At 30.4% G+C, this 15752-nt stretch overlaps 1 protein-coding gene across 14 annotated transcripts in view; it reads left to right on the top strand.

Annotated features, from left to right (window-relative positions):
* The window catches only part of LOC145260287 (ral GTPase-activating protein subunit alpha-1-like), a 476501-nt gene that overhangs the window by 153605 nt on the left and 307144 nt on the right, over nucleotides 1-15752 (top strand). For all 14 annotated transcript variants that reach the window (XM_080118139.1, XM_080118137.1, XM_080118136.1 and 11 more), the window contains one exon: nucleotides 2443-2610. In XM_080118139.1, the coding sequence (XP_079974265.1) occupies nucleotides 2443-2610 (168 nt within the window). The remainder of the gene's footprint in view (nucleotides 1-2442; nucleotides 2611-15752) is intronic.

The raw sequence follows: 15752 nt of genomic DNA, 5'->3' as shown, positions 1-15752 counted from the left end.
GCTGAACTTTGAATGAAAAATAAAAATCTTTGCAATTTTTTCTTATTTATTCCAATTCTATAAGTTCTTAGAGAGTTTCACAAAGCTGTGCTTGTTGGAAAGAAGCTACTGTAATAGGAAGCTGTATGACAATGAAATATCAAAACAATGAATTCATGGAAACTCCAACAAATTTGAGAGTGGAAGTTGTGAAGAAAGCTTCCATCTGAATGACTCGTGATCTGTAGGGTCACAGGTTGTCTTCTATAGATAAACATCTAGACTTCTGCAAGTTTCGTATACAACAAAAACTCTTGTCGTACTTCACACTAGATTATGGCACAAAAGATAACTCATCTGCATCCTATTGCCAAATATATTGAACGCTTTGTGCTGCTGTTGCTGCTGCAGAATCAAATGTGCCAGCCTTTGTAATCGTATTGTGAAAGAAGTGAACATTAAGATTAAAACCTCCAAACTACTTTCTAGTGCTATCAGGCTGTCTGAAGATATCGGCTTACTGATTAAAATGCACCAAACATTGATGCTATTGTTTTTTTTCTTTCGTTTCTCTTTGCAAAACTCAATCATGTTCTTCAAAGCAAAAACAATTTATCTATACAAAACAAACCAAACACCATGAATAAATATTTGAAGATATAAAGAACTTGAATCATAAAAACTTTTTTCAGAATTACTGGCTTTGGCATTAAATAACCTGAAAACAGTTGATATGCCATTTTAAAACAAAACAATCAAAGCCAAAATATTTGTTTGATTTTGAAATGCACAAAGATGTTATTAAAAAATATTTGGGCTGATTTTATTTATTTATTTATTTTTTGTGGTGGTAGTGGTGGGGGGCACATACTCATGGTGAAGTGATTACAATGAAAGATTTTAAAGTGTATAATTTATTTTGATATTAATAAAACTATCAGACAAGATCTTGTATATTTTGTTTATATATTATACTGATAAACTTAAATCATCTCTTTATTTAATATTAATTGAATATTTATTTAAAAAAAAAAGAAGTAAAATTAAAACATTTTTTAAATCCTATTTAAAAAAAATGTAAACACAATTTTTTTCTCACCTAAAATTGAACACACAATTTTTTTTATCCCTTTTAATTGTATTTTTTATAATGTGACTTGCAAGAAATAGTTAATTTTTTTCTATAATAAAATTATCAGCAATATTTTGTGTCTGTTTCTCGTCTATGTATACCTTTGATTCAATACACATTAACTTTTATTTATTTTCTATTAATCAAATATTTATTGAAATCACATAAAATAAAAAAACTAAAGCAAATTTTAAAAGAATCCTGTTTACAAAATTATATTTTGATATTGAGGAGTATAAGAAGGCTATACTAGTTGTATTTGTGTGACATATGAACAAAAATGAACAAAAAAACGGTCTTATTTGTTTTTTATTTTTTCTTGGTTATATCAAACAGTAAGTTCATATTTGAAAAATAAATGGATATACAAAGTAAAAAAAAAAAATAATAAAACAAGACCTTTCGTTTGTCCATTTTTGTTTGTACGTTACACCAATACAACAGTCTGTTCCCTGCATTGCTATAGCCTTCTTATACTCCTCTATATCTATTTACCAGCAATGTTTCAAGCAAACTACCTTTGTCTATTATTATAATTTTTAATTATTTTTCTCTAAACTCTTCACATGGATAACATGAAATAAAGTTAATAAGTTATAATTTAGATCAAGCTTTTTGGTGCTTGTGCATTTTGGTTATGTTGGATAATTTTTTTTGTTTTCATTTTTGGAGATCTCCTTTCAGAAAAAAATTAAGAAAAATTCTGAAATAAATGTAAGTTATAATATGAAACTGTATGACTTAAAAAAATTTATAAATAGTTTGGTACAGTCATTGGAATGCGTGTGAATTTTTTTTTTTTAAAAAACAAGCTTTTTATTACCAAATTTAAACTTTTGTAATAAATAAAAGCATTTTCAGAAATTTAAGAATTTTATTTTGATTCAGTAAATGTTTAGAAAATGTTTTATTTTGTGTTATTGTATTACTTTGGGGCATTTGTTTTATTTTTATTCAAGTTACACAGACCTTTGATATTTTTATATAGCGTTTTCTCGATTTGTCTTCCCCTGTTCTGAAAGGAGTTCTTCAAAAATGAAACCAAAAAAAATTGTCAAAAATAACCAAAATGCACAAGTGCAAGGTCTTTTTACTACTTAAATTTGGTAGAGATATAATAATAAAAAAAAATCCATTTATAACATCTTAGAATTTATGCAAATTTTCATCGTAACAAACAAAATGGGTTAGTATTTTGATGTGTCGAGTCTTAAAAAAAGAAACCTCAAAAAAGGAAACAATTTTTTTTTTTTTCAAATGAAAAAAAAAAAAGATATTTTTTTTTTGTCCTTCTGGTGTTGCATTGCTTGATTTCGTTCCCCCCCTCACAGGCTCAGGTGGACTGAAGGGCAGGACAGAGTTGCATAAGCAGCGTTCGTTAAGCGGGGAACCCTCTCCCTGTCACTCGCGTACCGCATCCGTTGCTTCTGACTCTATGGTCAGAAGTAGCAGCGAGGGTAACATAGCTGACCCCAGGGAACTTGCAGAGAGGTTGAAAGGTATGAAAGATCCTCCTTTTGGAAACGACTCGTTTAGCTTCAGTTTTCTTCATTTTCTTATTTTCGCTAAATTTGCTGCCCTTGTAAACTTACTAAAATTTTTTTTTTTTTTTTTTTTTTTTTTTTCAAAGCTTTCAATCAAAAAAGCATGAGCTTTCTGTTTTTGTTTTTGAAAAGATTCTGGTTGTCCTCATAATAAAATGGCTATGGATTGCCCTTTAATCTGCTTTCGTTTGCATGCTTGGACATTGTGTTGGAAAGTCCGTTGTGCTTTTTTTTTCTATTTCTGCTGTTCCATATACCACAATGCAACAATTTTCTTGACAATGTTGTGTCTGTTTACAGGGGTGATCTTTTAAGCCAACACATTTCAGGTGAAAACATTACACGTCATGTTGAAATTAGTATAAATTCCAAAAAATTACGAAAAACGATCCAGTAGAAAATGTGTTAGATACATTTTTAACAAAATATCATCAATGATGATGTTCGGTTTAAAAATGGCGGACCATTAATCTAAGTCAATTTAAGTTTAAGGTAAGTTTGTCATATTGAATTGGTCACATAACTCTTCTACAATAAAACATATGATACAACTTGATAATTTGATAAATTCTATTTTTACTTGTAATTATTTTTCCACTGGATCAATTTTTATAAAAACGTGACACGTAAGTATGTAATGTTTTCACCTGAAATGCGTTGGTTTAAAAGATCACCAATGTAAACAAGTACCAACAATGTTTCTGAGATCACTTACATGTTTCGAATTCTTACCCTACTCTAGATATGTATATGTTGTAGCAAAAGTGAAGTGCCTATCACCGCTGACAACAATACCTGTTCCGTCTGTTAGTGAAAAAATAAGAGGTCCTGTGTATTAAGCAAACACAAAAGTCCACATCTAACTTGCATTTTTTTTTTTTGATAACTGCTTGAATTTAAGACAAGAAAGAAAAAAATGATTTTACCGCAAAGGATGGTTTGTGCTGTTCAACAACTGGATAAATGTTTTATAGACAAATAGCTTTACCTAATTTACAAATAGCTTTACCTAATTGCACGGAATTTATTTTCATTTTACTTTTAACAAAGTAATTTTCAAGAATAGCTAACAAAGCAAAAAAAAAAAAAATGGAGTGAAAAAATAAATACAACAAATGTTACCAAAGAACAGATAAGTTACTCTTCTATCTACCTGGATAAGATTTTTGTGTTTTAACTTATTTTAAAGTGTTTTTTGTTTAAACTTGAAAATTTAGTTCATGTAAAATCTGCCAAATAAGAATGAAAAACAAAATGGCAGTCTACTTGTAGAAACGCATCCAATAAATGTCAGCAGTTGTGCAAAAATCTAATGTTTCTACCAGTATTTTGTTTAATTTTCGATTTTTGAATGATTATCAAGATTGCTTTTCATTCTAACTCTACAGAATATTAATTCTGGGTTTATAGTAGAAAGAATTGACTACATGTTGGGAACTTCAGATGAAATTAAAAAAAAGAAGATATTTTTATTAATTTTTTTATGTGATGGTTTTATGGAGATGCTAACGATGACGCGAATAAAAAAGTTTGCTGATTAATTCAACATTGTGGATGAATACAGAATATTCATATCATTTTTTTTCACAACAATCCCTGGCACCAATTATCGTCATAATTTTTTAACAATCCATATTGTTTGTTCCCTTTTCCATGCTGCTAACTTTGCAGCTCACCAACTGCATCAGTGATGCTTTAAAAATTTAACACATGATTTTTTTCCAACCAATCACGCCTTCGAATATTTTAGTTCCCCACTCCCTTTATTATCTTGTCGGATTTTCCAAACCAGACTTTGTTTTTGATGAACTAATTATCTGTTGCATCAGTTTACTGACAATATGATAAAAATATTTTACTGCAATTTAGTTTTAAAAAGCAAATTTACTTTTCTATATTATTAAATATTTTTCACTAACCATAAAAATCAAAACCAGCAAGGAGATAAACTCATTTTTAATTGCAAAACATAAAAGAGCCATTCTTAGTCATGTGTGTGACCCAAAATACTGCAGATTGGAAAAAGTAGCTCATATATAACTCTCAAAGCCTTACAGGTATACTAGTTATAGGTGTGTATTTGACTTATGCAGGTCAAAACCTATCAAGTGACAATTTGAAATATTTTGTATATTATGTTGATTAACAGTCAGAGGTCAAATAAGGTCGGTCACGTGTACGACCTCGCACAGAATTAGATTTTTCATGATGAAGACTTAACTTTGAATTCTTAAAAGTTAGAATATTTATAATTCTATTAGATATGCATTATAGTTTTATGAATAGGAAATGAGCCGTGAATAGTATACATCTCTTGCAGCTATTTTTTTTTTGTATTTATGCATTGATGTATGGTCACATGTGTGACATTTGGGTTCACTTTACACAGAATGGCCAAAAAACAGTTAAAAAAATTTTTTTTTTCAAAGAAATACCAGTTTGTTTCTGTTGCTGTACATTGAATACAAATGGAATATTTTATTTCTTCTTTTAAATAACGTTTATAAAATATCCGATAGTTTATTCAAACTATTATACATATGATAAAAGCATCTTTTTATTTGAAAAAACTGCCATGAACAAAGTTTCTTTCAAAATCTTTGCAGCTGTGGAATGCAATATCATGAGGTTGCTTCCCATCTGACTACAACATGGTTAGTTTCAAATGCAGTGTTATCTGATTCTTGTCGAGTCATTCAATTCTGTCATTTCACCCATCGTTTACAATCCTCCTAAGGTGGTGTTCATTGCTAACCAACAATCATTAACCTATAACCTTAAGTGGCCTCTGAGTCTTAATAAGCAGTCATTTACTAGTAAAAGAAGGGTGGGGGCAGAGGGTATTCAATCCGTATTACTTTCTCGTATACTATGCTTTTTCATATATGAAAAATCAAAGATTAGAAATAGGTTTCCATATTGCAGATAGCATTATAAAAGAATAAGGAAAGATAAAGGAAGATTGATTTCTGGTAACTTCTTAGTTGGGGTCCAAAGTACTTTTATTTAATTGTCATAAATGTTGAATGTGATAAAAATTTCAATGAAAACGGGAGATTAAGATCTAAGATTTATGATGACATTTAAAGTTATGATTCAGATGGTCCCCAAAATCTGTTGTTTGTGGTATATAGAGTCAGTTTGATTTTTTGTTTTTCTTACATTATTCATTTATTAATACTTTTGTTTGAATTTTTCAAAAGCAGCAACTCATTCTCTTTCGCTTGTTTTGTGATTAACAGTTCTGTGTTGGTGATTTTGTAAATCTTTTTCTGAGAAAGTAATCTCTTTTGTTTGAAGATTTCTTTTCTTAGTAACTTTTGAAATTTTATTTTAGAAGAAAAAAAAATAATTTTTTTTTTTTAGTTTGTCTGCTATTTTTTTTTTTTTTTTTTTTTTGATTCATGTCCCCTGTATTAACACAAAACAAAAATAAATAAAAATCTGTATAACAAAAAATAACATTTCAAAAATCACATAAATTGATCAAGTAGTTATATTTTTAAATAAGGAAATCATTTTTAAGTGGTTAATGGGAATTCATGGGCATTACAACATAAATATTGCAAGTTTGAATTATTGTTGAGTTATCTCTTAAAATTTTTTTTTTTCAAAATTGAATATGATGGTCGCTTCTTGATTATTCATAAACTTTGATTTTCTTATGTAAAAATAAAACTACTAGATCAATTTATGATTTTTGGAATATGATATTTTAGTTTCTTCATGGGTATGTACATCATACAGATTTTCTTTATTTTTCTTAATATGGGGGAAGTCAGAACAAGAACCGTTTTTGTTTTTCTTAATGTTCTTTTCAGAATTTACTGGTTTGTGATGATCATTATTTCATTATGTTGTTACTAATATTGCAAATGTTTTATAATGCATTAATTCAAAGTTTCTTAACAGTTTTTGTATAGAAAAAAAAATATTTTCTAGTGACAATTTAGAACATTTCTGAAACAAAGATTTAAAATCTTTTTTTTTTTTTTTTTCAAATTAAAAAACATGACAAACGAATTATATACTAAAGGTCAATAAATATATTATCATTTTTTTTTTTTTTTTTTTTTACATTTTAATAATTTGATAAATGTTTTTTTTGTCACTATATGAATTTATTCAAAGACAAATCGTATTCAATTATGGAAACTGCAATGTGAAGGCAAGCAAAACTTTTGAGACAGTTTTTGTATCACTCCTGCGATTAAGAATTACCTTCATTTTTAATTTTATAGTATTTGTTTTCTATTACAATCTTTTCTGAAATATTTAACTTCTCTCTGCGAACAAAATGTTTCACTTTAAATCCAATTTTTTCTTAAATGAAAGATTCAAGCAGAAATAGAGGAAATTGTAGATAAAAAAAAGTTTTAAACGTAAATAACTACGATATTTTATTTTTATTTTTTGGAATCTTTTGAGATGAGGCATCATAATTTGTGTATTGATATTTTTTGCAGATTATTGTTATCCTCATCTTCATAGTTGTTTCGCCACGTTGCTGAGCATACAGTAATTCCTATCCCATCATGGTTAACCACCTGAAGAAGGTCAGAGGATGAGTTGGTCGGAATGTGGTGAAACAACTATCAAGATGAGGATAACAGTTCACAAAAAAAAATTTCATTGCACAAATTGTGTAAATAACTACAACAATGTAATCTCTAAAACTTGTGAATATCACTAAATTTTTTATCTTCATTGAAAAAGTTTCTCATAATAAAATTTTAATTATAAAATATACAAAATATAAATATTAGACAAAAAATAAAAAATGAAAGAAAAAAGGAATGGAAAGAATAAGTTTTTCGCTAAAGATAAAATATGCCAATTTAATCCAAATTATTTTTTTATGTATGCACATATGTAGTCATCCACAGGTAGCATTTTAGCTGTATCACAGCTCCTCAGTGTGGCTAGACATGGTGAGCGTTTTAAGCTACCAATATGCTAGTCATGTGCTCTTACCCCTAGACCCTCTATATTATGGGTATATTTTTACATATTGCAACTTTGGAGAACTTTATTGTATAACCTCCCCCACTCCTCATCAATTGTGTAATCAGCCATTTCTCTGTTCACCTGCTGATTAATTTTGAAAACAAGCATTTCTTTTTTTTTTTTTTTTTTTAACACTTTTCAGCTGTTGTTATTTATGAACCAGATTGTCTTATCGGAAAAGATAAACTAATTCAGACTAGGAATGGATTGGCAAAATCTATTGATCAGTTTATCAACATGCACGTTTTTTTCCCCCCTACTTTTTTGAAATAAAAAGTCTATCAGGCAACTCCAGTATTCTAGTGTGTGTTTCAACACTTTACTACACTTTCATAGGACATTGAATCGTCAGAATTGTTTTAACAGAATCTTTTGTATTCACATGATGAAAAAGACTAAAGATTAATCAAATAAAATGTTCAGACAAACCCATTTTAATAAGTTATTGTTATAAAACTTTACCTGAAAGGATATTGAACACGTGTATGGAAGGTCTGCTATTTTGAATGGGTTCTGATTTTGAGAGATTTATTTTTGCTATTGGGGTGTGTGTATATATATATATATATATATATATATATATATATATATATATATATATATGTAGTTGTACCTACACAGCATTACTTAAGAATCTTTTACTTTTTTTTTAATAAAAAAAAAAAAAAATTATTTTTTTTTCTCAATTGGATTTTGAAAGTTAAAATTAATTATAACAATATTCTTTGGTCATTAAATTATTAATTCATCCCAATTATTATAAAATCATAACTAATTGTTATGGTAATGTTTTAATCTCTATTACTAAAATTATTGGATGTAGAAAGTTTCCGAAACTTTTAATTAAATCAGGATTTAAGAATTTTTTTCAGTCAGTTTAAACGACTTTCTAGTTCTCAATTTTAAAAATTCATAAAGCAACTGTTTTTTTTTTTTTTTTTTTTTTTTTTTTAATATTAAGTCTAAAATAAATAATTTGTTTACAAAGAAGCCAAAATGCATTCTGGTGGATTTAATTTCATAATCAAATCATTTTTTTTAGAAATAGATTTTAAAGTTATTTTTAGTTCTGTACACTATTTTTGATTTTAATAATTATGCTAATAGCATAATAATTAATAAATTAAAACAAGAAAGTTACTAATGTGTAATTCATATAAAGACGAGAAACATGGACACGACATTGATTATGCAATTTTATTAATTTAGAAATATATACTTGGACTATTATTCTCATCTTGGCTGATATATCTGCCATGATGATCTGATTGATGAAACATTCTAACATTTGTGTATGGAAAGTATAAGTTCACATTTTCTTGATTATGTAAAAATTACAATCAGCGTCAGATCTTTACTGTCGTCAATGTTTACGCATTCTCGCTTCTATTATCTGACCGCGTCTGTCATTGTTGTGTTTGGTAGCATGCTTGTTCGTGGTCTAAATCACTGCCTGGTTTAATAAAAAAAATAGAAACTCAAATCAGTCAATATAAAAAAATAATTTGCCCGATTTCAATTGAAACGAACAGATTCTGCATGTCATACTCTCTGATGTTTCTCAAAGGTTGCACTTTGCTAAATGTAAATAAACTCCCATAATATTTTTTTTTTAATCTTCACAAAGGTTGGATTTAGATGTACAGGATTTTAAAAATGTTTTGGTTCTTGTCCAGAATTTTCCCCATATCCCCCCCCAAAAAAGAAGAAAAATCTGTATGATGTACATGTTCATGATGAAACCAAAATATCATATATCAAAAATTATGTAAAGTGATCATATAGTTTTATTTCTGCAAAATTATTTCTAAGTGATTAATTAGAATTTGTAGGCATTACTACAAAACTTGCAAGTCTTGAATTATTATTGAGTTATCTCCCTTGTTTATTGGGATTTTCTTTTTTTGTTCAGAATGGTAGGCAAGACCCTTGCTTCTGTGATATCCATAGAATTTGATTTTCTTATTTAAAAATGGAACTATTTGATCAATTTACATGATTTTTGGTGCAGTGTCATCTCTTAGTTGTCATTATTTTCACCTCATCTGGTATAATGGTTAGTCTTGGAAACCTGTGTTCAGTCCTAGGTTGTGTCATACTGAAGACTTAAAAATAGTCCTTCATGCCCACTTTGCTGAGCATTATAGATGACGAACAAGAGTAAGTGGAGAAATTCTGGTAAAGGCGTATTATACGTTGGCATAGTAGCTAATAAAGAGATCCTCCATCTCACCCTCAACTGTCTTCAGACACTTTATTTACTTCCAGATCAGCTCTCATCTATGGCTTAAATAGAATTTATTTGCAAAATTTACAAAAATAAATTAATCTACACTTCATGTCCAAAATTCTCCGTATATAATAATAATAAAAAAAAAAATTTAAATAAGAAAATCAAATTTTATCAATATCCAGATGTGATGGTTTTGCTTGCCATTTAAAAAAAATATCTCAAGAAACAAAGGGAGACAATACAATACTTCATGCTAGATTTATGTTGCAATATCTACAAATTCCCATTAATCGCTTAAAAATTATTTTCTTAATATATATATATATATATATATATATATATATATATATAAAACTACTTGATCAATTAACATGATTTTTAGAATATGATATTTTCATTTCATCATCGTACATCATACAGATTTTTCTTTAATGTTTTTTAGTACATGGAATTCTGGACAAAAACCGGATATATAAATTACACAAGATATTTAAATTTTTCAACATGTCCTCCAACAGGGGCTGGCTTGCATAAGAAGCCAACCGCCATTTAAACCCTAAAAGGTTTAATATGACATAAAACATTCAAACCATTCTTCTCTATTTGTACAAAATCAACTTTTTATTAGGTTGCAACAAAACTTTTGTCCATTTTGTAAGGCTGAATAAAGCAGTGTAGTCCTCATTTTTCACTATGACCTCTTTCTATCTGTCATCAAACATTTTAATCCTACATTCATAAAAAGAAAAAATACTCTAGAACTTCAAAAAGGGAGCTAACTCAGTTTTTAATTATTTACTTAAGTAAGTGTGATGAACAAGAGACTTTGATGGTATTATGACGTTGAATGAATAGATGATTTACATATGGAATACTTGATTGGATGTCACAAGTGTTATGCGGTTAAATGTGTAACAAAAATAAACTAAATGAGAACAACAATGGTGATTAATTTAAATATAATCTTTACTAAATCCACACAAACAAATATTAAAAACAAAAACTTCTTTACTTAAGCTAATAATGATTTCAGGAAACTTAATGGCAGAAAAATGGATGAAGGCGTTTTCATCATAATCACTCTGACTTCCATCATGCCCCAATTAAAATGAATGGCTCTTGTCTTGAGGAAGCTCCATGTCTTGACAAGCTCTTGAGACTAACCTTCACTCCTGATCTGAAATGGAACACATACATCAAATTTGTTGCCAAGATGGCTGAAAAAATGGTTAGATCATTCTATCACTCCAAAAGGTATCTCATTGTCGATGCAATCCTCGAATGGTATAAGAGCAAGTACGCTCGAAAATAGAGTTCTGTTGCCGCATCTGGGCTTGAGCTGCTCGCTGCACCTTATTTAGCCTTGATAGAGTTCAAAACCAGCTTTGAGACCTAGTAGGTGATGCCCTTTTTTCTGTACTGCAACCTCTTTCCCAGAGAAGAGATGTTGCAAGCCTGTCTCTGCTCGATCGTTATTTTCATGGCAAGTGGTCGACAAGTTCAATCTATAGTCCCCACTTGCCAAACTTTCACAAAAGACACTTGACTAGATACAGTCACTATAAACAATTTCCCCCACTCCCTATCTATGCCTAAATCTAAATGCAAATTCCATGAACGAAGCTTCTTTCCCAGAACTGCTCGCCTGTGGAAGACATTTAAGCTGGCCTGCTTCCCAGTTGAATACAACATTAGTAGCTTTCAAATCCAGTGTAAACAAGTTCTTATTGAGCCGTCCCCATAAATAATCAAATTCTACCCAATTACATCATTAAGGATTACTACACTTCCATCTTACATCCCTTAACCCTTATCTTCGAGTGACCTTTTGAACCTTGATAAGTGGTGATTCTCAATTAACAAAAAAAAAAAAACATGAACGAGTTTATAGTATGCTGAGTATTTTAATTATTCATGCACAGAGAATCACAAAATTTTGTATCTTTGACTAGAGAAATATTTCAAAAGAATTTACCTTTTGTTGGCAGAATATTTTAAAGAGGATTCTTTCGATTGGAATTATAACTCCGGAATCATGTCGGAGCTGAGGTTGAACTCATGTCAACAAACCAACAGCTGTTGAGTTAGCATAAAAAACCTCATTTATAGAGAGTGTCACTCAATATTAGAATATTCTAGAACCCTCTTGATCTTTCTTGAAGGCTTGACTATTTTTTTTATTGTAGAATTTTGTGTAAGAAAATTTTTCTTAAATGACAGACCTCTCTATATATTTAGGAAAGATAAATTAAGACGTCATAATAGCAAATAACAAACAAAAAATAACAATTAGAAGAAGCTATGTTGCTTGTATAGAAGGTTTCTGAGCAAAAATAATTAAAAATATTGTCATGTTTATAATTTTTGCCTTGAAAGAAAAGCTAAAAATAACATTTCACATATTAGATCAAATAAAAAAAAATGTTACCATGGTGGTGTTCTTTTTTTAAAAAAAAGCTACTTATTAACGTTATGTTTCTGAAAAATATTTTTTTTTTTTTTTTTTGAAAGGAAGAAAATCTATTTTTTAAAATGAATTTTGTTTCTTTATATTCTAATATATTTTAGTTATTTTCGGGACTTAACTGATAATTGGCCATAATGATCCTAAGTAGAATTCAAGGAAAATTTCAATGGTGTCTTTAGATTCCTTGAAAAAAATTAACCATCATTAAAACTCAAATTTTCTGTTAATATATCACTTTCTGCAAGGTAGAACAATAAATTTGTCGCCCTAAAGAAAACAACACTACAGCTTTATTTTAAAACTTTTGTTGAAAAAATAAATAAATTCAAGTAACTTGATTATGTAGTAGAGCTGACATCTATTCAATGTAGCTGCTTTCAGCCTTAATCACCGCCTTGATATGGGTCAACTGGGAGCATGCTTTTTCCGCAAACGCTAACGGGAGCTCAGTGAATACTTAGCAGATGGTGGTGATCAGGCTGGCTTTGGTGTTGTGGGAGGTCATGTTGGTGATGTTCTCGACATATGACCAAACTAAGAGTTCCGGTCTGGGGGAGGAGGTGGGTGAGTGAGAGAAAGGGTACAAAGTCGTAGCACTCTTTCTGAAGTCATGCCTGGGTTTCTTTGAACTTTTGAGCCGGTGCCGAGTCCTGCTGCCACACCTAGACTCTGCCAGCAGTCACCTGATTGCACCAGGTGATCACCACACTCTTCAGCACATTCAGGTACACTTTGATGTTGCCTTTCAAGCCGACTTTGAAGATGTGAGTTGGCATGATGAAATTGAAACCACACCGGAAACTTTTTCATCACCCTATGCACGTCCCTGTTAGTTTTGGCAATCCAGCAATGCATTTTGAGGGTGTTTGCAATGCCCCTGTTGTCATAACTTGGGTCGGTAGAGAACATGAGTTATACAACGGCAAGCGGCACATCTATGATTTCACTCGTTGAACATTGTGTCACTTTTAGACGTGTTACAAGGCTCCTATCGCTCTTGAGATTTGTACCCAACTGGCCAACTAGTAGATGGCCAGCAACAAGAAAAGAAAACCAGTTTTCATCAAACAGAAATGGAATCATGTCGTCTTTTCTAGGGTGACACTTTTATCATTCCACACTGTATAATCTGCAAAAATTGACTTTTATATATAAAGATAAAACATTTTTAAATCTCGTATGAAAATACCAAAGCAGAATCAAAGAAACTATTCAAGAAAGCTAAACTAAAAAATGGAGTCGAATATTGAAAAGATTGACAAAGATTGACAATTAATCACTGCAGTAAATCTATCATGCGGTGTTAAGAAATGTTAATACAAAAGTTTGAAGCATAATCTATATATTACTACCATAGTACTTTTAACGTACGTGTGTGTGTCACGCTTTCCAGATTATAAATTATTCTATTGCGTGATCCTATTAAAAAGGAGGATAGAAGCTGATAACATACTTTGAACATAAAATAAGTATATATATATATATATAGATAGATACGTTAATTTAATGTTTGTAGTATGTTATCACCTTCGATCCTCCTTTTTAATAAATAGGATCTCCCGATCATCAAAATTGCAATGTAAAAAAAATTAAATTTAAAAAAAAAAAAAAAAAAAAAAAAAGATGTCGCTTTTTGAACTAAAATATACCTTCTTAGTCTGCTGAATAGGATCCAAAGGTAGTATCTGTTCTGTCTAAATATGGTATAATTGTGGTGTTTGTTTTCGCCGGGCGTCCATACAATGCAAATATGTCACAGACTCCTATAAGGATATTGGAGCTAAACTTTAGTTACCAGGTATATTCTGACACTACATTAACCAGATTACTTAGATAAATACTTTTACAGCTTTAACAAAAGGTTTACAATAATATCGCGGGGTCTCCATTCACACTGAACGTCTACACAATGCCCAGCAGCAATGTATTACATATAAAAGATGCCACTGTGGAATTTTCATAGGCCCCACTAGTAATGGAATAATTTCAAATGCAGAAGATTTTCTCCAAGAGTGGGCAAATTTTTAATAAAAGCTTGTATGAGGTTTACAATAGAAATAGTTGTGTGCGCGACAACTCTGCAGCTAAAGGATTTCATCGGTGATTAACAACTGAAATCATATCTGCAATAAGAAAGCTTAAAATCGATTGAAAGCTACAGATTTATTTCAAGCATTTGAGAATTTGCAGTGAAACTTTAATACTAGAACTTTAGTTTTGTCATTTTCAGATACAAAAATTATACAAATATAAGTGAGAGCTAGGTTATTTGTTCACATTACATTTAAATTTCTTATGTTGGTATGGTCAGAGGAGCAGGGTGGGAATTCTAGAGGCATTTGGTCCAAGGAAGAAGTAAAAACACTTCCAGCATCTAGAGATCTCCACTGTCAAGGGTATTCTTATGTTGAGAAGCAGTAGAAAGTACACAAAGTTCATCAGAACACATTCCATGGAATTACTTTTAAACAAACATAGGGATACAACATGGCAACAATACGACATGGATTATAGTTTGGTCGACAGTACATAGTCATTTAGACTAAATATCTGCTAGTGGCCTTAGAAGTCAAAGGTCAGTTATCAACCTGCAACTAAAACAAACAATTATGATGTGATTTCATTATGGATTTCGTTTTTCGGACTCACTTCCTCATCTTCAGTGTTTTTTCCACTACGTTTCGGCCGTATCATCCTTCGGCCTTCTTCAGGTGTATCTCGAACTCGGGAACTGTTTTTTTGGAATTTGGAACTCAACCCTTTGTTACGGGGATACCATGTTCTCGTTCATGGTACCACCGTAACAATAAAGGGTTGGGTTCAAAATTAAAAAAAAAACAGTTCTCGAGTTCGATGTACACCTGAAGAAGGCCGAAGGATGATACGGCCGAAACGTAGTGGAAAAAACACCGAAGATGAGGAAGTGAGTCCGAAAAACGAAATCCATAATGAAATCACATCATCATCCCTGAACTATAGACAATTAATAAAACAAACAAGTCTCACACTATCAACCAAGCTCCAATCTCTGTTTCATCCCTGTGACTGTTTTATAAGCACTTAATGGAGTGTACTCTCATGAATTCATTGCACTTGTACCGCCTCGACATACATACTCCCAATAAACCCATTTAGCAGCAAGCCTTTTACTCTAATAGTTTCCTCCCTTGAACTGCTAGACTTTGGAATTCCCTCTCTGTATAAGTTTAAATGTAATGTGAACAGACATCTTACTCATCCTCTAACATAGTCTCCTGAAATAGTAACGTTTTATGTCCAAGTGACAGTATGCTTTGTTTGGTGTGAACAAGAGTAATAAACAGCTCAGATTTTTTTTTTTTCATGATCTGTGCTGATCAGACACTGGCTGGCAATGGCAAATGGATTTGG

This window comes from Euprymna scolopes, chromosome 36 (assembly GCF_053919585.1).
Source record: "Euprymna scolopes isolate OS-2025 chromosome 36, ASM5391958v1, whole genome shotgun sequence".
In the NCBI taxonomy this organism is placed as follows: domain Eukaryota; kingdom Metazoa; phylum Mollusca; class Cephalopoda; order Sepiida; family Sepiolidae; genus Euprymna; species Euprymna scolopes.
This window is presented reverse-complemented; position numbering and strand designations above follow the sequence as displayed.